The sequence below is a fragment of the Chiloscyllium plagiosum genome, chromosome 22 (genome assembly GCF_004010195.1).
Source record: "Chiloscyllium plagiosum isolate BGI_BamShark_2017 chromosome 22, ASM401019v2, whole genome shotgun sequence".
In the NCBI taxonomy this organism is placed as follows: Eukaryota; Metazoa; Chordata; class Chondrichthyes; order Orectolobiformes; family Hemiscylliidae; genus Chiloscyllium; species Chiloscyllium plagiosum.
Window position 1 is genome coordinate 46213795 of NC_057731.1, and position 24291 is coordinate 46238085.

At 45.2% G+C, this 24291-nt stretch overlaps 1 protein-coding gene across 3 annotated transcripts in view; it reads right to left on the reverse strand.

Moving 5' to 3' along the window:
- The window catches only part of abcc2 (ATP-binding cassette, sub-family C (CFTR/MRP), member 2), a 71098-nt gene that overhangs the window by 35361 nt on the left and 11446 nt on the right, over positions 1 to 24291 (reverse strand). For all 3 annotated transcript variants that reach the window (XM_043712958.1, XM_043712957.1, XM_043712956.1), the window contains exons 3-12: positions 23716 to 23862; positions 21175 to 21312; positions 19688 to 19810; positions 18853 to 18908; positions 18409 to 18634; positions 13751 to 13929; positions 10379 to 10556; positions 9057 to 9311; positions 6891 to 6956; positions 1208 to 1345 (exon numbers count right to left, since the gene is read on the reverse strand). In XM_043712958.1, coding sequence (XP_043568893.1) covers positions 1208 to 1345; positions 6891 to 6956; positions 9057 to 9311; positions 10379 to 10556; positions 13751 to 13929; positions 18409 to 18634; positions 18853 to 18908; positions 19688 to 19810; positions 21175 to 21312; positions 23716 to 23862 — 1506 coding nt within the window. The remainder of the gene's footprint in view (positions 1 to 1207; positions 1346 to 6890; positions 6957 to 9056; positions 9312 to 10378; positions 10557 to 13750; positions 13930 to 18408; positions 18635 to 18852; positions 18909 to 19687; positions 19811 to 21174; positions 21313 to 23715; positions 23863 to 24291) is intronic.

The following is a 24291-nucleotide window of genomic DNA, read 5'->3' on the forward strand; positions in this document are numbered from 1 at the left end:
CAATCCTAGTGTGTCTCCCCCTCAGTCCCCTGATCCTCAGCAAGTCTCCCCTGATCCCTATTGTGTCTCCTCTTCCAGCCCTAGTGAGTCTTCAACCTCCCTTTTATTCTCACACCTCTTCCTGGCCTGGAATCCTGACAGATCCCTGTGCTCCCACAATTCTGATCTCTGGAACATTCTCAATTTTCAGTGATTCCCAGTTAGTGGCCATGCCTTCACCTACCAGGGCCTTGAACTCCAGAATTCCTTCCCTAATCCATTCTGCCTCTCTGTCTTCCTTGAAGACAATCCTGAAAATCTAACTGGTCACTTGTTCAAACATCCTTTTGTGTCCTAGGCTCAACTTTGATCATGCTACATTAAAGGTGCTATGTAAATATAACAAGAGGTGATGCACTTTTGTGGGAATAATATTGAAAGGCAACATAAAATAGCGGGTGCAATTCTAACAGGAGTACGGGGCAGAGGGACATGAGTCTATGTGTGCACAGATTACTGAAGGTGGAAGGCCATGTGGAGAGCACGATTAATAATAAATACTATATCCATGGCTTTATAATCAGGGCATAGAGTCCATGAACCTGTATAACACATTGGACCTCAGCTGCAGGACAGTGTTCAGTTCTGGCTGCCACGTTACAGGAAGGCTGTAAATACAGTGAAGTGAGCAAAGAGTGGTTCCAGCGATGAGGAACCTCAGTGATGAGCTTAGACCAAAGAAGTTGTGCCTGTTCTCCTTGGAGTGAAGAAGGCTGAGAGAAGATTGAGTAGGGCTTTCAAAATCTTGAGCGGGCTGGACAGAGTAGATGGGGAGAAGTTGTGAAAGGGTCAGCAACGAGACGCCAGAGATTGACAGAAAATGTGATGTGAGAATAACTTTCTCACATAATGAGGAGTTAGGGTATGGAATGCACTGCCTGAAACTGTGTCAGAGGCAGGTTCAGTTGAGACATTCAAGAAGGTATTGGATGATTATTTGGACAGAAACAATATGCGAGGGTATCGAGTAAAAGGCATGGGATTGGCAGTAGGTAATGGTGCTTATTTGAAGAATTGTTGCAGACATGGGGGGGGGGGGGGGGAATTGAATGGTCTCCTTCTGGACCATGATACATTAATGTGACTCTGTGAAATTTTTGACAACAAAACTCAGTTTGACAAAAAGATCCCCAAATCAAGAAAATTGAATAGAATGGTTATCACTTACCATGAAGGGTGTACATGTGACAACGAAAATAGCAACGGCCAATAGATATAAGGATTTCTTCATCACCTTCAACTCTTTCTCCCTTATTCCAAAGATCTGTTCTGCAAACGATGGCTCCCAAGCATAAAACTTCATCACCTTTGAACATAAAAATGACAACCTTCAGCACATCTGATGAACATAAGGAATAAAAACTTGCATTTTATACAGATGTTTTCATAGCCACTGGACTTCTCAAAGTGCTTGACAACCAAAGAAGCACTGTTTCATTACTATACTCTCATCATGATAACATAGGAAATACAGTAGCCAATTTGCACACAGGGACATCCCCACAAACAGATATGATGAGATAATCTGTTTTTGCAATGTTGATTGAGGGATAATATCAACGGGGAGAACTTCCCTGGTCTCTCCAGTGCCCTAAAAATCTTTCACCTGTTTTTTAATTCACCCATGGTACATGGGCATCACTGACTGGACCAGCATTTATTGGCCATCCACAGATATCTTTGAGAAGCTGGTGATGAACTGCCTTTTCGAACTACTTGCTGTAGATGTCCATGTGCTGTAGATTGACCCACAATGCTATTAGGGAGGGAACTCCAGGATTTTGAGCCAATGACAGTGAAGGAACAGTGACATATTTCCAAGTCAGGATGGTGAGCAGCACAGAGGTGGACTTGCAGGTGGTGGTGTTTCCATGTATCTGCTACCCTTGTCCTCCTGGATGGAAGTGGTCATGGGTTTAGAAGGCGCTTTCTGAGAATCTTTGGTGAATACCTGCTGTACATCTTGTGGATGGTACACACTGTTGCTACTGAGTGTTGGTGGTGGAGGGGGTGAATGCTTGTGGAGGCGATGCCAGTCAAATGGGCTGCTTTGTCCTGGATTGTTTTTGGAACTACACCCATCCAGGCAAATGGGGAGTATTCCATCCTGACTTGTGCCCTGTAGGTGATGGACAGGCATTGCTGCAGGATTCCTAACCTCTGACTTGCTCTTGTAGCCAGCATATTTATGTACCTGGACTATTTCACTTTCAACAAATGGTACTCCCACAGGATGTTGATAGCAATAGATTCAATGATGATAATGCCGTTGAATGTTAAGGGGCAGTGGTTAAGCTTGCCTCTTATTGGAAGTTGGTCATTGTCTGGCATTTGTTTAGCCCAAATATTAATTGCCACTTTTCAGCCCAAGCTGGTCCAGAAGATGCTGGATTTGGATGTGGTTTGCTTTGGTATCTAAGGAGTCGCAAATGGTGCTGAATATTGTGTAATCATCCCCATTTCCATCCTTATGATGGAAGGAAGGTCATTGATGAAGCAGCTGAAGATGGTTGGGCCAAGGACAATGCCATCTCCTGCAGAGATGTCCTGCAGCTGAAATGACTGGCCTCCAACACTCACAACCATCTTCCCACATGCCAGGAATGAGTCTGACCAGCAGAGAGTTTGTCCCGATTCCTGTTTCGCTAGCACCTCTTGATGCCACACTCAGTTGAAAGTGGCCTTGAAATCAAGGGCTGTCTTTCTCACCTCCCCTCTCGAATTCAGCTCTTTTGTCCATGTTGAACCAAGGCTGAAATGAGGTCAGGAGATGAGTGGCCCTGGTGGAACCCAACTGAGGGTGACTGAGCAGGTGCTGCTTGATAGCATTATTGATGACACTTTGCAGCACTTTACTGACCAGGCCCAACCCAAGTTGTAGATAGTTTAAAGTTTGATTCGGAAAAACAGTACAATCCAACAGTTCTGCCAAGTTCCCCAGTAGTGCATTGGAGCAACAGCTTAGGATTATTATACTCTGTTGTGGTTCTGTTCGCCGAGCTGGGAATTTCTGGTGCAGACGTTTCGTCCCCTGTCTAGGTGACATCCTCAGTGATGGGGAGCCTCCTGTGAAGTGCACCTGGACCCTATATACCGACCCTGCAGCGGACAGCTGGAACTGACAACCGGAAGCGGCAGGTTCAAACCACTACACCTGGACATTATTATACTGTAGCCCTGGAGTGAGACTTGAACCCACAACCCTCTGACACAGAGGTAAGTATACTACCCCCACTGATCCCCAGCTGACACATCACCCAACACTGACAGTCCCTCTTATGCCATTCGCAATCTGCAACATGATTCACTGGTATTTTCCTCCTAATTTTCAGGTTTGGCTCATTTACTCACTGTTGTGTTGGAGAGATGCAGTGTTTTGTTTTATTTATTCATTTATTCAAGATGTGGGTGTCTCTGGTTAGATCAGCATTTATTGCCCATCCTTAATTGCCCAGAGAGCAGTTAAGAGTCCAGAAGACCATAAGATCATAAAACATAGTAGCAGAAATTAGACTATTCAGCCCATCGAGTCTGCTCCACCATTTAATCATGGTTGATATGTTCTCAACCCCTTTCTTCCGCTTTCTCCCCATAACCCTTGATCCCTTTCAGTCTTAAATATACTCAATGACCTGGCCTCTACAGCCTTCTGTGGCAATGAATTCCACAGATTCCCCACTCTCTGGCTGAAGAAGTTTCTCCTTATCTCTTTTCTAAAAGGTCTTCTCTTTACTCTAATGCTGGTTGAGTCCTGGTCTCTCCTCCCCAAGGAAACATGTTCCCAACATCTACTCTGTCTAGGCCATTCAGTATTCTGTAAGCTTCAATTAGATCGCCCCTCATCCTTTTAAACTCCATTGACTATAGCCCCAAAGTCCTCAAACACTCTGATATGTTATGCTGTTCATTCCTGGGAGCATTCTTGTGAATCTCCTCTGAACACGCTCCAGAGCCAGTACATCCTTCCTGAGATATGGGGCCCAAAACTGCACACAATATTCGAAATGTGCCCTGACCAGACCCTTACAGAACCTCAGAAGTGCATCCTTGCTTTTATCTTCAAGTCCTGTTGAAATAAATGCCATCATTGCATTTGCCTTCCTAACGACTGACTCAACCTGCAAGTTTACCTTGACAGAATCGTGGACTAGAACTCCCACGTGTCTTCACAATTCAGACTTCTGAATTTTCTCCCCATATTCTTCTACACCTCTATTCTTCCTACCAAAGTGCATGACCTCACGCTTTCCCACACTGTACTCTATCTGCCACTTCTTTGCCCACTCCCCGACCTGTCCAAATCCTTCTGCAGCCTCCCTACCTCCTCAATATTATTTGTCCCTCCACCTATCTTTGTATCATCTGCAAACCTAGCCAGAGTGCCCTCAATTCCATCATTTAGATCATCAACGTATAAAGTGAAACGTTGGCCCAACACTGAGCACTACATTTGTAGAACACCACTTGTCACCGGCTGCCATCCTGAGAAGGACCTTTTTATCCCCAAAAAAAATCTCTGCTTCCTGCCAGACAGCCGAGCCTTTATCCATGCTAGCACCTTGCTTCTGAAACCATGGACCCTAAACTTAGTACCCTCCTGTGTGGCACCTTGTCAAAGGGATTCTTGAAGTCCAGGTAGATAACATCCATTGGCTCTCCTTGGTCTAATCTGCTTGTTATTGCCTCAAAGAACTCTAGAAGATTTGTCCAGCATGACCTCCCCTCGATCAACCCATGCTGACTCTGCCCTGGTTTACCATACACTTCCAAATATTAATAAATCTCATCCTTCATAATGGATTCCAGGAACTTACCCATGACTGAGGTGAGGCTAATTGGTCTGTAATTTTCCATCTTCTGCCTTACTCCTTTTTTAAACAGGGGTGTCATGTTAGCAATTTTTCAGTCCTCTGGGAACCTCCCTGATTCTAGTAGTTCCTGAAAGATTACCGCTAACGTCTCCACTGCATCTTCAGCTACATTGCTACGTAATCAATCACATTGTTATGGATCAAGAGTCACATGTGGGCCAGACCAAATAAAAATGGCAGTTTCCTCCCCTAAAGGACATGAATGAACCAGATGGGGCTTTTCCCTAACAATCAATTTGTGGTCATCATTAGATGACTTTCATTCCAGATTTTTACCAAATTCAAATTCTACCATGGTAGGATTTGAACCTAAGGCATCCAGAACATTTATCTGGGTCTCTAGATTAACATTTTAGCAATAATACCACTAGGCCATCACCTTCCTCGAAAGATGATATACTTGTTTCAACATATAAAGCTGTAGTATTGAGTACTTTAACATCTCAGCTCTCTCATCCTTACAGCAACTTGCTTCAGTTTAGTTCCTCTCTCTAAGTGACCAAATCCAGGCTTAACTAGTTGTACAGAGCTGAGCAGTGAACAGTCAATGGACACACACAGTCAAACACAGAACCATGGAAAACCATGTTCATTGCTGAACTATCAGAGGATCAGACTTTACACCAATCCCGTTTGCCTGATCAGCAGGAGACTGTTAGAGGTAGCAAAAATGTGTTATTTTTCTGAGGCAGAGCGGATCTGCAGATGAACATTGTACATGCTGGAGGCCAGTGTCAGCAAACCTTGTACAAACGAAACAACATCAGCGAGGCTGTGGGGTTAGAAGACAGGGAGGGGACAGCCTGTTAAGGAATGGGGCAAAACAGTAGCAGGCTCGGAGAAGATGAATTGGCCCTTGGTTGAGTGAAGGTGGCATTCATGACATTAGTACACACAGCCTGTGACCGAGTCCAAAGGGACAGAAGATAACTCCAGGAATTCCATGCCTGGTATTGTTAACTTGCAGTCAGTTTCAGAGGGACGATGATGACAACCACTCACAACTCATCAAACATCCCCTTCCCTGTCTCTCATAAAATCCATCCCCACAACAGCTGAACATTTTTACACAATGGTTGGCAGTTGCTCAGCCAGTCCATCTTGGGTTTAGGTGCCTCTCCAGTGACCTAGGCATAAATATCTGGATGGACAATGCCGGTGTGGTACTGAGGAAACGCTGAGGACAGTGGTGGATGCACTGCCTTTGGATGAGACATTAATATGAGACACCATCTTCTCTCTCAGGTGGATTAAAAAGATTGAATGACCACTAGAGGCAAGATAGAGCAGGGGAGGGGGTTTCCTGACCTCCTGACTTTATTTTTAATTCCTCAAACAACCTCCCAAAAAACAGATCACCCACTGATTATCACATTTTGGATTGTGGGACCTTGCTGCGTCTAAATTAACTAACGTGTTTCCTATGACAATGACTACTTCTTCAAAGAGCACTTCTGAGGTAGCCTGAGGTTGTGAAAGGTGCTAGACAAATTCACACTCTTTCTTGCTGCAAAGTCTTCCATTCGATCACCTCAACATCTCCTTGTCAAAGACAAATCCAACTTATTTACTCCCGCAAACTCAAATGATCAATGCCTGAATGTTTACAAGGAAATAATCAACTAGGAGAAAGTGAGGACTGCTGATGTTGGAGATCAGAGTCGGGAGTGTGGTGCTGGAAATAATTCCTGATGAAGGGCTTATGCCTGAAACGTCAAGTCTCCTGCTCCTTGGATGCTGCCTGACCAGCTGTGCTTTTCCAGCACCACACTCTTGACGAAGGAAATAATCAAACAGATTAATTATTGGTGTTAATGCTGAGTATCTCTGAGAGGCACATGCATCAGGCAGTCAGTGTTTCATTGGAATAAATGCCCCAGATCTTCATGCTTCCAGTTACCAACTCCCAGGGCTGTTCATTATCACTGTTCATTCTCACTGTTTCAATCAGGGTTTCCTGCAGCCACATATGGAAATTACCTTTATTCCATTCAGAATTTCATTCATTAATTTCATCCTTTGGTCCTTGTGTTTCATGTTGCTCATCTGTTGGAGTAAAAGATCAGGTTAACATTTGTTTTGCAAGTTGCCATTGTTTTCAAAGATTCGCCCAACACTAATAATGCAATGATCATTAGGAGTGATTTAAGAATGATTTTTGTTTTGCTCTTGTTTTCACCATTTTTTATTCGGATATGAAGTCTTGCATCTACCAAAGCTGGTCATTCTATCATATTGGTCCAAGCTGCTTTGATGCTGTCTTCCAAACCTATCTCACCCACCTGAGCAAGTGACCAAGTGACCCTGAGCAAGTGAATACTGAACACCTCACATGAAGAAGAACTGATTATTCTAATGGTCAGGACAGTATTGCCCACTCAACTGATACCACAATAACTCAACCCAGTTACACGATCACTAACAGCAGGAGATTACTCAATTCCTTGAGCCCAGAATAGGACAGAAAACCATTCAACTCATCGAGTGTGTGCTGTCTCTTTCCACCCTGTCAAGACTATTCCAAGAACATTAACAAAGCTTTTCATCAAGTTGCCTCTTATGCTTTTACCAATGACCTTCAATCTGTGCTCTCAGTTGATCCTTAGAGTCATACAGTCATACATCACAGAAACAGACACATCAGTCCAACTCGTCCATGCCTACAAAGTTTCCCAAACTAAACTAGTCCTGTTTGCCTGTGTTTACTGCTACTAACACCTACACTTCATCTCAATTGCTCCTCTACTATTAATACGTACACTTCATTTCTATTGCTCTACTATTAACACCTGCTCTTCACTCTATCACTCCTCTATTATAACCCTCTAAACCTTTCCTATTCAAGTACCTGTCCAAATGTTATAACTGTACCTGAATCTATCACTTCCACCGGCAGTTCATTCCATACACGCACCACCCTCTGTGTGAAAATGATGCCCCTCAGGTCCCTTTTAAATCTTTCTCCTCTCATCTTAACATTATGTCCTCTGGTTTTGATTTCCCCTGCCCTAGGGAAAAGTCCTTTGTTACTCACCTTAACCTGCCCTTCACGATTTTATAAATCTCTATAATGTCACCCCTCAACCTCCTGCGTTCCAGGGAAAACGTCCCAGCTATCCTTATAGCTCAAACCCTTCCAGTCCCAGTAGCATCTTTGTAAATCTTTTCTGAAACTTCTCCAGTTTATTAATACCCTTCCTATAGCAGATCCTTCAGACAGTGGAACCATTTTCTCCCTATCTGAACTGCTCATGATTCAAACAACTCTCATTACCTCTCAAACATGTGTTATCAGGTTACTGACTCCCACGGTCAGTGAAGACATTTCTCTTCATCTACTCAATCAAAATTTTTAAATAAATCTCCTCTCCCCTCTGAGGAGAAGAATCCCAAACTCTCTCTGCACAATTCCTCCAACAAGACACAAACAGCAACTTGTGCATTTATGTCGTGCCTTTAACATGGTTCAAGGGGCTTCCCAGAAAGATTATCAATCAAATTTGAGACCAAGCTCCAGAAGAGGCTGGGATGGGAGACCAAAGCTCAGCTGAAGAGGTTGGTTTAAGGGAGGAGAGTGAAGCAGAGGGATGGAGACGTTCAGGGAGGATTTTCCATTCAACGGCCTCCTTTGTATAGGTGAAGTAAATCTTCACTTAATCTTGTCAGCTCTGAGGAAAACAGTCCCAATTTCCCTAGTAATAAAAGTAAGATACTGTGACTGCTAGAAATATGAAATAAGAACAGAAGATGCTGGAGGAACTCAGCAGGTCTGGTGGCAAATGAGAAGAGAGAAACAGATTTCACATTTTGAGTCCAGTGATCCTTCTTCTGAACTGAAGTGACTGCAAAAATGATGGCTTTTATGCTGTCGACAAAGAGGGAGGAGGAGTAAGTGGAACACATGCTGAGAGTGAAAGACAATAAAGTAGAGGAGCGATAGAGATGAAGAGTAGGTGTTAATAACAGCAAGTAAGGCAGCTCTGCTGGTCCCAAGCCTAGTAAAGAAGATACTGTGAGGTGGGGAATGGAGTGTGATCAAAATCATCCATGTGCTAATGTTGGTAATAGATCATTCTTCTGTACCCTCTCCAAGACCCTTTGGACTAACTTTGGTAAAGAAGGCTTTGAGAATTGGCATCTCGTTACCTGTAGGTTCTTGATTTTACTCATCAGTACCCCATTGATGGGGATCAGTAGGATCATGATTGCCAGACCGGCCAAGACCGAGGGCCCCAGCTCCTGCCACAGGAAAACAACCCCCACCAAAATCTGCAAAGGAGCCGACCACAGCAGATGGATGAAGTTTGTGACATCGTTGAATCTCTGTGCATCCACAGCCATCAAGTTCACAATCTCGCCCATCGTCGATTCCTTACGGGCTGTATTGGATATTGTCAGGGCCTGTCGGAGATTGGGAGAAAGGTCAGTTCCAATGCTTACATTGTGTGAAGTTACACTCCCCTGCTACCCATACCTCTTCTCACCTTGACCTCCCCCAGCACAATCACATTATTGTCGATCTGTGCCTCCCAGAATCTGAGTTCCCTGACTGGGGCTGTTAACTGGGTCCAATCAGGGATCCCTGGCTGACGGATTTAAACAGGAGAGTCGGGGGTGGGGGGGTTCTGCTCACTCTAGGAGCTGGTTCTGTCCTAGCTGGGCCAGTGTCATGTTCTGTGCATGTGTAAATAAGAGGGTGACCTGGTGACGGGATACCAGACTCTGTGGAGTTATTTCCGATGTAGGCTTTCTGGGAGCGAGCAGGTAACAGGCTATTTATGGTGATGGTGTGACATTCCCAGCAACAGCTTCAGAGGAAACCAGGAATTGTTCCCCTCCCCCCATGCCCCGATACCACCCCCTTCACCTATGGAGAAGGCTGCGGAAAGGGGTGAGGGGTTAATTTGGTGGAATTCCTTCAAACAACACTGGACATGTTTCTGGACAGAGAGAAGATCACATTTCACAGGGGCTTCAAACATTATGGTATAAGTCAGGGTCAGAGTGTACTCCTGCATGTGTGTAGATCCTGTTCAAGGATTGGGGGACAGGGTAGTGGCTTACTAAGAAATGTTTCCCATTGATCTGCTCTAATGTTTTAATCTTTAATCAGATCATCCCAGTTATCTGTCATTCCCCCCACCCCTGCTCACCTGCTCCCAATCCATCAAAAGTCTCATAGCAACATAGAAAGTAAGGCCATTCTGCCCTTCCAGCCTGCTCCACCATTCATAATGATCATGGCTGATTATCTAACTCGGTGCCCTATTCTTGCTTTCACCCCACAAACTTTGATCCCTTTAGCCCTCTATCAGTAAAACCCTCATCTTCGTTTTCAAAATTCTCCACCCCTCTGTGCTCCCTCCCATCCTGCAATCCCAATAATTCTGGATCGTTCAAGTCCTGGCTTTAAATTTCAATCCCACGATTTCTACCGTTCGCTATCCCAGTGTTCTCAGGTACGATACCTTCTTGTAGACAGCTGCTATGATTGCCGTCCGCACTCGCATCCCCAACAGAAAGCAGCACTGGAAATACTGCTGCAACAGGAGAGACTGAAACAAGGCAACGATAAACAGCAGCACGGCATACAGATACCCCATCCACTGGTAAACCGACATGTCCTCAGTAAAGGAAACCATTAGCCTGTTCATTAAAAAGAGGAACAGAAAATATGGGGGTTTAAAGTTGGCAACTGAAAGAGAAACGCTGAGCATTGTTCTGTAATTCACCTCCTGACTCCCACAAAGCCTGTCCACCATCTATAAGGCACAAGTCAGGAGTACTCCCCACTTGCTTGAATGGGTGCAGCTCCAACAACACTCAAGAAGTTTGACACCATCCAGGACAAAGCAGCCCCCATTCATAAGCATCCACTCCCTCCACCACTGACAATCAGTAGCAGCTATGTGCACTATCTACAAGATACACTGTAGAAATTCACCAAAAATCCTTCGACAGCACTTTCCACACCCACAACCACTCCCATCCAGAAGGATAAGGGCAGCAGATACAAGGGAACACCACCCCTTGCAAGTTCCCCTCCTAGCCACTCACCATCCCGGCTTGAAAATATATCCACATTCCTTGAGTGTCATTGGATCAAAATCCTGGAATTCCCTCTCTAACAGCATTGTGCATGTATCTGCAGCACATGGACTGCAGCAGTTTAAGAATATAATAAATTCTGGCTCAGCTAGCAACGGCCAAGTGCCAGGAGAGAATAAAACAAAACACAATTGTCTGTCTATTGCTAAGCACCAATTTTAATGTAAGAAATGTCCCTTCCACAGGAGACTATCAAATAAAACTTAGAAAAATGGAAAAATAGGAACATGTGTAGACCGTTCAGCCCTTTGAGTCTGCTCTGTCATTCAATATGATCATGGCTGATCATCTAACTCAGTCCCCTGTTCCCACGTTCTCTCCATACCTTTTGATCCCTTTAGCCCTAAGAGGTATACACTTAACGGTAAGGTCCCAGGGAGTGTTGCTCAACAAGGAGACCTTGGAGTGCAGGTTCATAGCTCCTTGAAAGTAGGGTTACAGGTAGATAGGATAGTGAAGAAGGTGTAGGGTATGCTTTCCTTTATTGGTCAGAGTATTGAGTACAGGAGTTGGGAGGTCATGTTGCAGCTGNNNGGCTGAACAGGCTGGGGCTGTTTTCCCTGGAGCATCGGAGGCTGAGGGGTGGCCTTACAGAGGTTTATAAAAACATGAGGGGCATGGATAGGATAAACAGGCAAAGTCTTTTCCCTGGGGTCGGGGAGTCCAGAACTAGAGGCATAGGCTTAGGGTGAGGGGGAAAGATATAAAAGGGACCTTAGGGGCAACTTTTTCACGCAGAGAGTGGTATGTGTATGGAATGAGCTGCCAGAGGAAGTGGTGGAGACTGGTACAATTGCAGCATTTAAAAGGCATCAGGATGGGTAAATGAATAGGAAGGGTTTAAAGGGATATGGGCCAAGTGCTGGCAAATGAGACTAGATTAGGTTCGGATATCTGATCAGCATGGGCAAGTTGGACCGAAGGGTCTGTTTCCGTGCTGTACAGCTCTATGACTTTATAACTATAACTAACTCCTTCTTGAAAATATCCAATATTTTGGCCTGGATTGCTTTGTGTGGCAGAGAATTCCACAGGCTCACCACTCTCCAGAGTGAAGAAACTTGGGTCACATTAGGAGATGTTGGAACAGGAGACCACTAGCTCAGCCAAGGAAGGAGAGGTTTTAGGAGAGTCTTAATGGAAGTGGGGGGGGGGAGAGGGAGAGAGAGAGAGAGAGACAGAGAGAGACAAAGAGAGAGAGAGACAAAGTGATTTAAGGAGTTAATTCCAGAGCTACAGACTCAACATGTGAAGGTGTTGCTGCCGATTGTGGTGTGTTTATAGGTCATAGAACATTACAGCACAGTACAGGCCCTTCAGCCCTTGATGTTCGGCCGACCTGTGAAACCAATCTGAAGCCCATCCAACCTAAACTATTCCATTTTCATCCATATGCCTATCCAATGACCGTTTAAATGTCCTTAAAGTTGGAGAGTCTGCTACTGTTGCAGGCAGTGCGTTCCACACCTCTACTACACTCTGAGTAAAGAAACTACCTCTGACATCTGTCCAATATCATCATCACCCCTCAATTTAAATCTCTGTCCCTCATGCTAGCCATCACCATCCGAGGAAAAAGGCTCTCACTGTCCACCCTATCTAGCCCTCTGATTACCTTGTACAATTGGGAGATGCAGAAGAGGCCAGAATTGGAAGAGATCTCAGAGAACTGTGGGTTGGAGGTGATGAGAGATTGGAATCAAAAGGTGAGGCCATGCAAGGGTAAACAAGGATATGAAGTTTAAAATCATTTTAAATTAAAACAGCTGCCCAGGCCAGAGCTGGGGTGTGGGTCAATGAGCATGGGGGTGACAGATTGAAGGGGTTTGTCATGAATCAGTCATTGGACAGCAGACTTTTTGGATCCATGGATATTTATGGAATGTAGTCGGTAAAGCATTTGGAATTTTCTAGTCTGGAAGTAATAAGGTATGGGCTCGACAGAAGAGCCGAAACACAGGTTTGGAGAAAACAGTGAGAGACAAGGTGTTAGACGTCCACAAATGCGAAATCCCACTCTCAGATTCCAGCACCAAAAATCCAAACTGACCCTCCAGTTTGGCACTGAGGGGGCTCTGCATTGCCAGGGTTGCCATGTTTGAAAGGTTGGCTTAACCAAGCTCCCATCTGCCTGTTCGACTGGACGATCCCATAGCATTATTACAAAGACAGCAGAGCAGATCTCTCTGTCCACCACCATCATAGAGCATCTAGTCATCATCACATTGCTGTTTGTGGGATCTTGCTCTGCACCAGTTGACAGTTGTGTTTCCCGTAGCGCAGCACTTCAAAACGTGTTCCATTGGCTGAGCCATCCAGCAGTCTTTTGATCATTTCCAGTTTTTGGCATCTTGCTCTCTTGTGATAAAGGCCAACATTCAGGTTCTTAAAGAAAAGCAGGTTCTGAAGAGGGGAGATGGAGAGAAGATGATACCAGCTTTTAGAGGAAACTGAAGCCTAGAGCTTGAAGACAGTCATAAATAAAACGAGCAGTGAATTCAGAAGCACTCCCTTTACCCAGAGAGTGTGAGAATACAGAGGGAGTCGTAGGGGTGAACAGTGCTGATTAATTGAAGAGAAAGCTGAATTAACACAAGAATGAAAGGATATGTGGATTGGGTGAGATAGAGAGAGATGGGAGCGGAGGTTTGTATAAAGCACTAACAACAGCATGGAACTGTTGGGCTGAATGCCCTGTTCTATATCTGTAAACACAGTGCGACGCCACTCACTTTAGCAGTTGTGGATTGACAAACATTAGTGTGTCATGGAGCAGTTTAAAAATGACTCCCTTGATGAGGATGTGTCGATAATTTTTAAGCATTGACAGCACCAGCCACCCCACAGGCACTGTTGGTGTGGTTTTCAGTTTCTCAGGCTTTTTCTTTTTGTCTTTCCTGGTCTTTTCTTCCTAAAGAGAGAGAGAGAGAGAGAAAAATAGTTCAAGGTGCACTTAGAATCACAAAGGTGTTAACGCAACCGCAGGTCTGGTGCTCCTCACAGACAGAGGTACTGAGCTTCCAAGCAGAATAGCAATGGGTTCCTTCAGGAATACGTCTGAGGATCTGGGCGGTGTGCTTACTCAGCATAACCACACAACCATTCAGAATCGATGCTTAAACACCAGTACTGAAACTCATGATGAAATGAGGTTTTGCCTGATTGATTGATTGATTGATTTACTGTCACGTGTGTCGAAGTACAGTGAAGAGCTGTGTTTATGAGCAGTACTGGGAGATCACAGTAAACAAGGATGCACAGATCAAAAAGACTTAGACAGGGACATGCAGGTTACATGGTTTATCGAGGCTAGTGAGTCCATTCATCGGTCTAATAACGGCCAGGAACAAGCTGTCCCTGAACCTGCTGGTCTGTGTGTTCAAGTTTCTCTATCTTCCGTCTGTAATGTGATGTCGCCAATAGAAATGGCTACAGATGGCCACTCATCACTGCCAGTTCCCCACCATCCTGACCTGGAAATCCATTGCAATTCCTTCAGTGTCACTGGGTCCAAATCCTGAATCTTCCTCACTGACAGCACTGAGGCTGTCCCTGCTGCTGAAGGACTACAGCAGTTGCCCACCCCCTTCCCCAAATCAATAGGGATGGGCAATAAAGGCTGGCCCAGCCAGAAATACCCACATGCTGTGAAAGGACAGAAACATTGAAAGTACACAGTGATGGGGCTGGATGAAGAGCACTGAGAGGAGGCTATCTCTTTGTATTCTTCTTACTTTTGTTCATATGATGTGGGGTCCATCCCTAATCGCCCTAACTAAACAGGGTGTGTGAGCTGCCTCCTTTAACCTCTCCAGTCCTCGGGGTGACCCACAAGGCTGTTATTGCAGCCATAAAGTCATAGAGCTGTACAGCACGGAAACAGGCCCTTCAGTCCAACTCATCCAGATATCCTAAATTAATCTAGTCCCACTTGCCAGTATTTGGCCCATATCCCTCTAAACCCTTCCTATTCATATACCGATTTGAATGCCTTTTAAATGTTGTAATTGTACCAGCCACTGGCAGCTCATTCCATACATGCTCCACCCTCTGTGTGAAAAGGTTGCCCCTTAGTTCCCTTTTAAATCCTGCCCCTCTCACTTTAAACCTATGTCCTCTTGTTCTGGACTCCCCCATCTCAGCGAAAAGACCTGGTCTATTTATCCTATCAATGCCACTCATGATTTTATAAACCTCTATAAGGTCACCCCTCAGCCTCCGACGCTCCAGGGAAAATAGCCCCAGCCTATTCAGCATCTCCTCATACCTCAAACTCTCAAGGTAATTCCAAGGTTTTGACTCAGAGACACTGAAAGAACGGTGATATATTTCCAAGTCAGGATGCTGGGGTACATAGAGGAATGGTGAGACAGTTCCAGGTCAGTCTGGTGTATACATAATATTATGGAAAATGTTTTGCTCTCCTTCCAACACATTTAGGACAGATTGTTTCTTTCATTGATTGGCTAGTCAGAAATGCAGAATTAAAAAGCAGATTTTTTTTCTAGGAGGGGCCTTTGGTCAAACTTTGCGTCTTTTTTTTTAGGAATCGAGTATTGGAAGAGATCTGTACAATCGCAGGGAAGAGATGTCTAGATATTTCCATGGAGTCAAAAAGGTTCCGTTCTTTTCTCAGGTCATGAGGATAAACTCCACGGATGTCTGCTGTCTTATGATGCACTCCCCAAAGTGGAGAAGATGTTTATTTGGATTCAAACGCAAGGTTTGCTGGAGAAACTCAGCAGGTCTGGCAGTATTTATGGAGAGAGAGAAAAATAGATAATGTCTCCAGTCCAGTGTGACTCTTCTTCAGAACCTTGTGTTTATTTTAGAGATCCTGCATTCACAGGATTTTCGGATCATTTATTAAAAACCACTGGTCACCTGTTTAAGACGGAGATAAGGCAAACCGTCTTTCTCTCTGACAGTTGAGTTTTTGAACTCTCTTTCTGTAAAGGTGGTGGAAGCTGAGTGATTGAATCTCTTTAAGGTGGAGGTTCTTGTTAAACTAAGGGGGTGAAAGGTTACCAGGGGCTGGCGGGCATGTCAATTGGATCAAATCCATGATCATATTGTCTGCTAGAACAGGCTCAAAGGGCTGAAAGGCCTATTCCAGCGCTTAGTTCATAAGGTGTGGAGTTCTGGATTTATGCTCAACATGATTCCAGAGGGGTCTCCTGCCCTTAAGGTGATTCTAGAGGGGTCTCCTGGCCTCGAGGTGATTCCAGAGGGGTCTCCTGCCCTTAAGGTGATTCTAGAGGGGTCGCCAGGCCTTGAGGTGATTCCAGAGGGGTCTCCTGCCCTTAAGGTGATTCTAGAGGGGTCGCCAGGCCTTGAGGTGATTCTAGAGGGGTCTCTCAGCCTTGAGGTGATTACAGAGGGGTCTCCCGGACTTGAGGTGAGGCCTGGGAATGGTCTGGAGTCAAAGCCCAGTGTGGGTTGGAGGCTAGATTCCAGTATGGACTGAGTCAGAAGAACTGTTATTCTGAACTTTTTACTTCTCTATTTTATAATTTATTCCTATGATCTGGAGTTTTTAGTTCTTAATTTTGGTCATTGTTTTTTTGCCTGAGAACTTGTGCTGAAAATTCTGTACCTAGGATCGAAAATGGCACTATAAGTGGCGACTTGTCAGCTTTGCTCTGTACTCATGCAACAATGAAGCTCTTTCAATTCAATTCAATTCAACAATTGATCACTGAAGACACAAATGAGACAGACCTTTATGAACACAGTCTATGTCACAGGATAAACTCAGATGGTTCTCCTTTGGGCACAGAAGGTGAGGGTGAGAGTTATCAGAGATCTTCAAAATTACACAGGGTTCTCATGAAGTAAAATGAGGAGAATTTGTTTCCACTTGAAGAAGTGTTGGCAACCAGAGGATACAGTCAAAATCAGAGCGTCACAGATTCATACAGCAGAGAAGGAGACCCTACGGCCCAACCAGTCCCACCAACCTGCTCCTGACCCTTTTCTATTCATGTATCTATCTAAATGTTTTTTAAACGTTGTATTTGTACCTGCATCCACCACTTCATCAGGAAGTTCATTCCACATACAAAACACCCTCTGTGTAAAATACTTGCCTCTTATGTTGTTTTTAAATCCCTCTCCTCTTAGCTTAAAAATGTGCCCCTTCGTCTTGAACTCCCCCTTTCCAGGGAAAAGACAACTAACATCAACTCTACCTATACCTCTCATTATTTTATAAACTCCTATCAGGTCACCTCTCAACCTCCTACACTCCAGTCAATCGCCACATGAACCAGGGGGAGATGAGGGGGTTTATTTTATACAGTGGATTATGATGTGAAACGTACAGACTGATGGTGGAAGTGGTCCAACAGGGAGACGAATATGGATTTGAAATTGCAAGCAAGGCTGTGGGAGGGTGAGCACTGCAGTATAGCCTGCAAAAGACCAATTGTTTCTCTCGCTACAATCTGTCATATCAATGAGAGCATCCCAGAACCATTCGCTTTAGTCTTACACTCAGCGGTACACGGTCTAAACGGGGTCTCTGTGATAGGACAAGTAACACTGACTCATTGCCAGTCACACACGCTGGTTTTAAACAGGGGTAAGGTTGACAGGAGAGCCCTGCTCTCACCGATGCACCCACATAGTTGGTATTGTACCCCAGTGTGCATTCCTCACCTCAGCTGACCAGCTAAACTAGGTGAGAGCATCATCAACTTCCTCTGGTGTTGATAGGGGATTCTCCACTCACTGAGCGCACGGAGTCCGATACAATTCAAGAGGCAGATCGTCCCAGTTAGAGGACACTGGCTCTCAGGATGCATCCAAAGCAATTCTGTGACAAAGCGGACTTATGTCAGGTCACCTCACAAAAGCAAGTAACATCCCATAATAAGCAAGCCTTGTTGCAAATTGCTTATAGTACAAGTGATTGGCACAACATAGAATCCCCACAGTGTGGAAATAGGCCCTTCAGCCCAACAAGTCCACACCCGACCCTCCAAAGAGCAACCCACCCAGACCCATTTCCCTACCCTATTATTCTACATTTACTCCTGACTAATGCACCTAGACTACACATCCCTGAACGCTATGAGTAATTTAGCATGGCCAATTCACCAAACCTGCACATCTTTGGACTGTGGGAAGAAACCAGACCATCCGGAGGAAACCCATACAGACACAGGGAGAATGTGCAAATTCAACCCAGACAGGTGCCTGAGGCTAGAATCGAACCGGGTCTCTGACACTGTGAGGCAGCAGTGATAACCACTTAGCCACCGTGCCGCCCAACTGCACCTGATTCTTGGCACTTTTAAGAAAACATGTGTCTTCACCCATGAGATCAAAACGATTGCACAATGTAACACTGCATGCTACGTAAGGTGAGGTCTTGTATGCTACCTACCATGACTAAGATGTCCTGACTGGTGCTCCTGCTAAAGCCATTCATCTGTTCTGTCTCTTTGTGAATTTCCTTGTTCCGCTTTCCTTCCATCTTCCTCTGTGCCTCCTTCAGGCCTTGCATCATGTGTCGCTCAAACTTGGTGTAAATCGTTTGCGGTTTATCAACATCATTCAACTCCCACAGATGTTTAGCCTCCAGGGGTTTTCTGTATCCCTTCAGCATCATGCTATTGGTAGATGTTAACATATTAATGTAATGCAAAGTTCAAAGCATGATAAAACTCCAATGTCTGGATGCATTTCCTGTGTTTACCAATTCTCTTTCGAAAGATACAGCTGAATTTGTCCCCTACCAATGTTTAATCCCAACAACTTTTGCTAACAATGTGATCGTCTTGTATTCCTAAAAATTCCCAGAACCTAAAATTTGAAGGGTTTCCCTTACCTGGAAAACCAGTGGAATGTTATTTCACTGAGGAAGGATGCAGATAACTGTGGATTCTGAAAAAAAGGAAGATAATATTTGTACTTTACAGAAGTTGAACTTAAAGACAACTCTCAACACATGGCAGCACAAAACAATGAAGGTAGACTGACATTGCCAGTCAGGTGGGACCTATACACCACCAAGGAGTTCAGTGGAAATTCGTCACAAATTGGAAATCTGGCTAATCCACGGTTCCTCTTCAACTCACCAACCTGGATTAGCTCAGTAGTGTGCAGGGAACTTTACTCTCTATCTAACCCCATGCTGTACTGTAGTGTTTGATGGCAACAGTGTTGGGAAAGTCTTACTTTCAATTTTTAAAAAATGGAGGTTAATTTATTCACCCTGTGCTGTACCTGTTCTGGGAGTGTTTGATGGGAACAGTGCAGAGAGAGCATTATTTTCAATTTTAAAAAATGGAGTAAGCTTTACTGTGTATCTAACACACCTGTTCTGGGAGTGTTTGATGGGGACACTGTAGATGGAGCTTTACTTTGTATCTTAACTCATGCTGTACCTGTCCTGTAAGTCTTTGATAGGGTCAGAGTACAGGAAGCTTTACTTCCAGAACGAAGGCATAAAAGCAGTTTTACCTTATGGTTAAAAGAGTAGGGTGAGCTTTACGCTGTAGCTCACTCTGTGCTGTACCTGTTCAGAGAGTGTTTGATAGGAGCAACATAGAGGACACTTTACTTTCAGTTTAACAGAGTAGAGGTAGCTTTACTCTGTCTAGCCTCTGTGATGGGAAACTTCGAGAGCACTAATTCCCTCACACGAAAAGTTTAAAACTGACCTTCTTTGCAGCAGCTTTAACTTCGGAAGATATGTCAGAAATGCAGGAGACAATGAAGGAGATCCACTGAAGACAGTAGGAGATGCAGAACAATGAGAAACGCGGTAGATCAGGAGGGCTTCCCTACAGAGAGGTGAGACAGAAGGGGAAAACAATCAGCAGGTTAACATTGTCGCTGAGAATTGAAACATCGGCAGAGCACACACATCACAAACACTGTTAGTTGCCCCTTTCCCAACCCCCATGTCACTGAGCACACTGTGTAGATGGCCCCTCCATCTGGAACGCAGAATTTACTTTCTTGAGAGGACAGGACGTGGCAGCAGTGATGTTTTTCAGCTGATCCAGACTTGGTGTGCAGTCTGTCAAGGTTGATTGCTGCAGATTTGCCTGAATGCATCATGGAGCTGGCTTCAAGAAGGACACTGGAGTTTGTTTGACAGTTCCTCTCAATTTGGAGAATGCGGTAGAGGTGTTGCTGATGGAATACTTCACGTGCTCTTATATGTCACTGAGACAGAGTCGCACTGCAGTTTGCAAGTGTAGGGGATTGGTTAACTCAGTTGGTTGCTTGGCTAGTTTGCAATGATGTCAATAGCGTGGGCTCAATTCCCACACCAGCTGAAGTAACTATGAAGGACTCGACTTTACAAGCTACACGGTGGCTCAGTGGTTAGCACCGCTGTCTCACAGCGCCAAGGACCTGGGTTTGATTCCACCCTCGGGTGACAACTCTGTGTGGAGTTTGCACATTCTCCCCGTGTCTGCATGGGTATACCCCCCGGGTGCTCCGATTTCCTCCCACAATCCGAAGATGCGCAGGTTATGGTGGATTGTCCCATCGTGTCCAGGGTTGTGAAGGAAACGTGGATTAGTCATGGAAAAGATGGGGTGGGTCTGGGTGGGATGCCCTTCAGAGGGTCAGTATGAACTCGATGGGCCAAATGGCCTGCTTCCAGACTGTTAGGATTCAATGGCTTGCAACCTCCCCCATTGCCTGAGGTGTGGTGACCCTCAGGTTAAGGCACACCAGTCTTCTCTCTCTATCTCTCTCTTGAATGCGAAGGCTGCCCTATGGCTTCTCCTAGTTAGGAGCGTAGTAATGATAACCATGATGCAGAGGCCTCTATTATCATGTCGGCTGGAATGACATGATCGACTGCTGGTTACGTGCTCTCTCTATCTCTCTCTTGAATGCGAAGGCTGCCCTATGGCTTCTCCTAGTTAGGAGCGTAGTAATGATAACCATGATGCAGAGGCCTCTATTACCATGGCGGCTGGAATGACATGATCGACTGCTGGTTACGTGACTCGGTCGGCAGCTCAGATGGTGCAGTGGCAGTGAGCTTGTCAGAGGCAGTCATCTCACCACAGCCCACGTTATGAACCTCTGCCACTGCCAAACATGGAAATCCCCTTCCCACATTTCAGCCACACTCCCTTCCCCTCCCCCTCCCAACCCCCCCCCACAGTAACCATGGTCATACCTCTCTAATAGCCAGTCTGATTAGAGTCTGCAGTGTAAAGACACCACACAGAATGGACAGCAGCCAGAATATGAAGAGGTAAGGGGAGTTCTTATCATTCGCTCGCTTTCCGCTCTCATGGACGAGCAACACCATCAACTATAAAAAGAAGAAAGGAGTCAATGAACGGGAAGTCCCAGTCCTACTGATAGAGTCCACCCTAGCCCTTTACCCACAGAACTTCAGAGAAAATGGCTGGGCCTTCATTAGAATAATACCCTTCCCTCTCTAACTCTCCCCTCACTGAGGGGTGGTGACCCCCAGGTTTAACCACCACCCATGTCAAAAAGATTGGCACTGGAAAAGCACAGCCAGTCAGGCATCATCCAAAGAGCAGGAGAGTCAACGTTTCAGACATAAGCCCTTCATCAGGAATCATTCCTGATGAAGATCTTACGCTCGAAATGTCATCTCTCCTCCTCCTCAGATTCAGCCTGACCGGCTGTGCTTTTCCAGCGCCAGTCTTTTTGAGTCTGGTCTCCAACATCTGCAGTCCTCACTCTCTCCTAGTTGATTTTAACCACCATCAGTCATCCCTCTCTCCAATGAGAGAGAGCAGCCCCAGGGTCCTTTGGGACTATGGTGACTTTACATTAATTTCACATTCCCACGCAGAAGGAGACTGTTGGATTTCCCATGCCTCTGAATATGCTCTAATTAGACCGACACACCCTCCATCCCTGCCCTTCCCCAACCCTTGGTTTCTCCCACCTTATCCACTTCCCTTTCAAAGTTACTATTGACTTAATTTCCACCATTCCGGGCAGCACATTCCACATCCCATCAGATTCAGTGCTTAAAAAAAATCTTTCACCCAAATAATTTTGCCAATTATCTTAAAGCTGTTTCCCCAGGTGGTCCACTCTCCTGTCAGTGGAGACAGTTTCCATTTATTGACCTAATCATTTGGAAAATCTCTGTTCAATCTCACGTTAGCCTTCTCCACTGTATGACAAGTTCTCCAGTCTCCACATTACTGAACTGGATTGTTAAGAAGGCGTTTGGTGTGCTGACTTTCATAGAACATAGAAACGTACAGCACAGAACAGGCCCTTTGGCCCATGATATCATTAGCAGGGGATTCAAATTTAAGAGTCGTGAGGTTATGCTGCAGCTTTATAGAGCCCTGGTTAGACCACACTTGGAATATTGCCTTCAGTTCTGGTCGCCTCATTAAGCTTTAGACAGGGTGCAGAGGAGATTTACCAGGAAGCTGCCTGGACTAGAGGGCATGTCTTATGAAGAAAGGTTGAGGGAGCTAAGGCTTTTATCATTGGAGCGAAGAAGGATGAGAGGTGACTTGACAAAAGTGTACAAGATGATGAGAGGCACAGATAGAGTGGATAGTCAGATACTTTTTCCCAGGGCAGAAATGGCTATCATGAGGGGATATAATTTTAAGGTTTAGGGGAGATGTCAGAGGTCGGTTCTTCACACAGAGAGTGGTGAGTGTGTGGAATGCACTGCCAGCGGTGGTAGTAGAGTCAGAGACATTAGGAACATTTAAGCGACTCTTGTATAGCCACATGGATGATAGTACAATGAAGGGTATGTAGGTTAGTTTGATCTTAGAGTAGGATAACAGGTTGGCACAACATCGCGGGCCGAAGGGCCAGTACTGTGAAGTATTGTTCTATGTTCTAACTTGGTCAACCTGCCCTGCACCTTCTCTGAGTCATTTCTGTCTCGCTGTTTCAAAAGACAAAAAATGGGTCAGACAGACCTGGAGAGACTGTGCAGCACATTGCAGACTATACCTGAGCAATCATCTCTCTCAGCTCAGAGTCAGAAGGTTGTGCGTCAGATACTAAGCCTGACAAAACTTGAAAGGGTTCAGAAAAGATTTACAAGGATGTAGCTAGGGTTGGAGGGGTTGAGCTGTAGGGAGAGACAGAATAGGCTGGGGCTGTTTTCCCTGGAGCGTTGGAGGGCAAGGGGGGACCTGTAGAGGTTTATAAAATCATGAGGGGCATCGATAGGATAAATAGACAAGGTCTTTTCCCTGGGGTAGGGGAGTCCAAAACTCGAGAGGTCTAGGGTGAGAGGGGAAAGATTTAAAAGGGACCGAAAGGGCAACGTTTTCTTGCAGAGGTTGTGCGTGTATGGAATGAGCTGCCAGAGGATATGGGTATGGAATGAACTGCCAGAGGAAGTGGTGGAGGTTGGTATAATTGCAACATTTAAAGGCATTTGGATGGGTATATGAATAGGAAGGATTTGGAGGGATATGGGCCAAGTGCTGCCAAATGGGACCAGATAAGTTTAGGATATCTGGGCAGCATGGACTGGTGGACCAAAGGGTGTGTTTCCATGCTGACATCTCTATGACTCTATGACTAGAGTTGATAATCCAGCCTGAAATTCCAGCAGATTACTGAGGATTCACAGCGGCGGGATTTTCCAATTTGCGATAAAACCCAGTTGTGATGTATCCTTAAGAGGAGCTGTCGGTGCTGTTCCTGTCTTTGAGACACATTACATGTAACACCAGATGCTTCTTACCCAAGTTGCTGTGTAAATGGAAGGGTTCACATACAGAACCAGAGGATTCAGCGTCTCAGGTGTGGGGTCTCTGTAGTCACTGTAGTCTTCCAACAATGTGATAATCAACCCGATGGCGGAGGTCAGCAGCAGCGAGCAAGCCAGGGCCTATTGGAGGAGTCAAGAACACATTCACGAAACATTTAAATATAAACATCTCTGCTCTCAGTTGTGGAGAGCTGCAGAGCCAGGTGCTACAGTGACTTACCCCCCTCCAGCCCCTTGTCCTGGTGTGAAGACACTGAGGCTTGGCCACATCTAGTACCAGAGGCAGTTTAGGAATTACGGTGCCTAGTTTAGTGAACATTCTTTCAAGTGCTTCAAGGAGACGGTGCAGAAATCCCATGCAGTGTGTTCTGGGGACAGGGTAGGTGCAGTTTTACTCTGTATCTAACCCCATGCTGTACCTTCCCTGGGAGTTTTTGATGTGGACAATATAGATGGAGCTTTACTCGGTATCTAACCCTGTGCTATACCTGTCCTGGGAGTGTTTGATGGGGACAGTAACCAGGGAGCTTTAAGGTCAGTCTTAAAGAA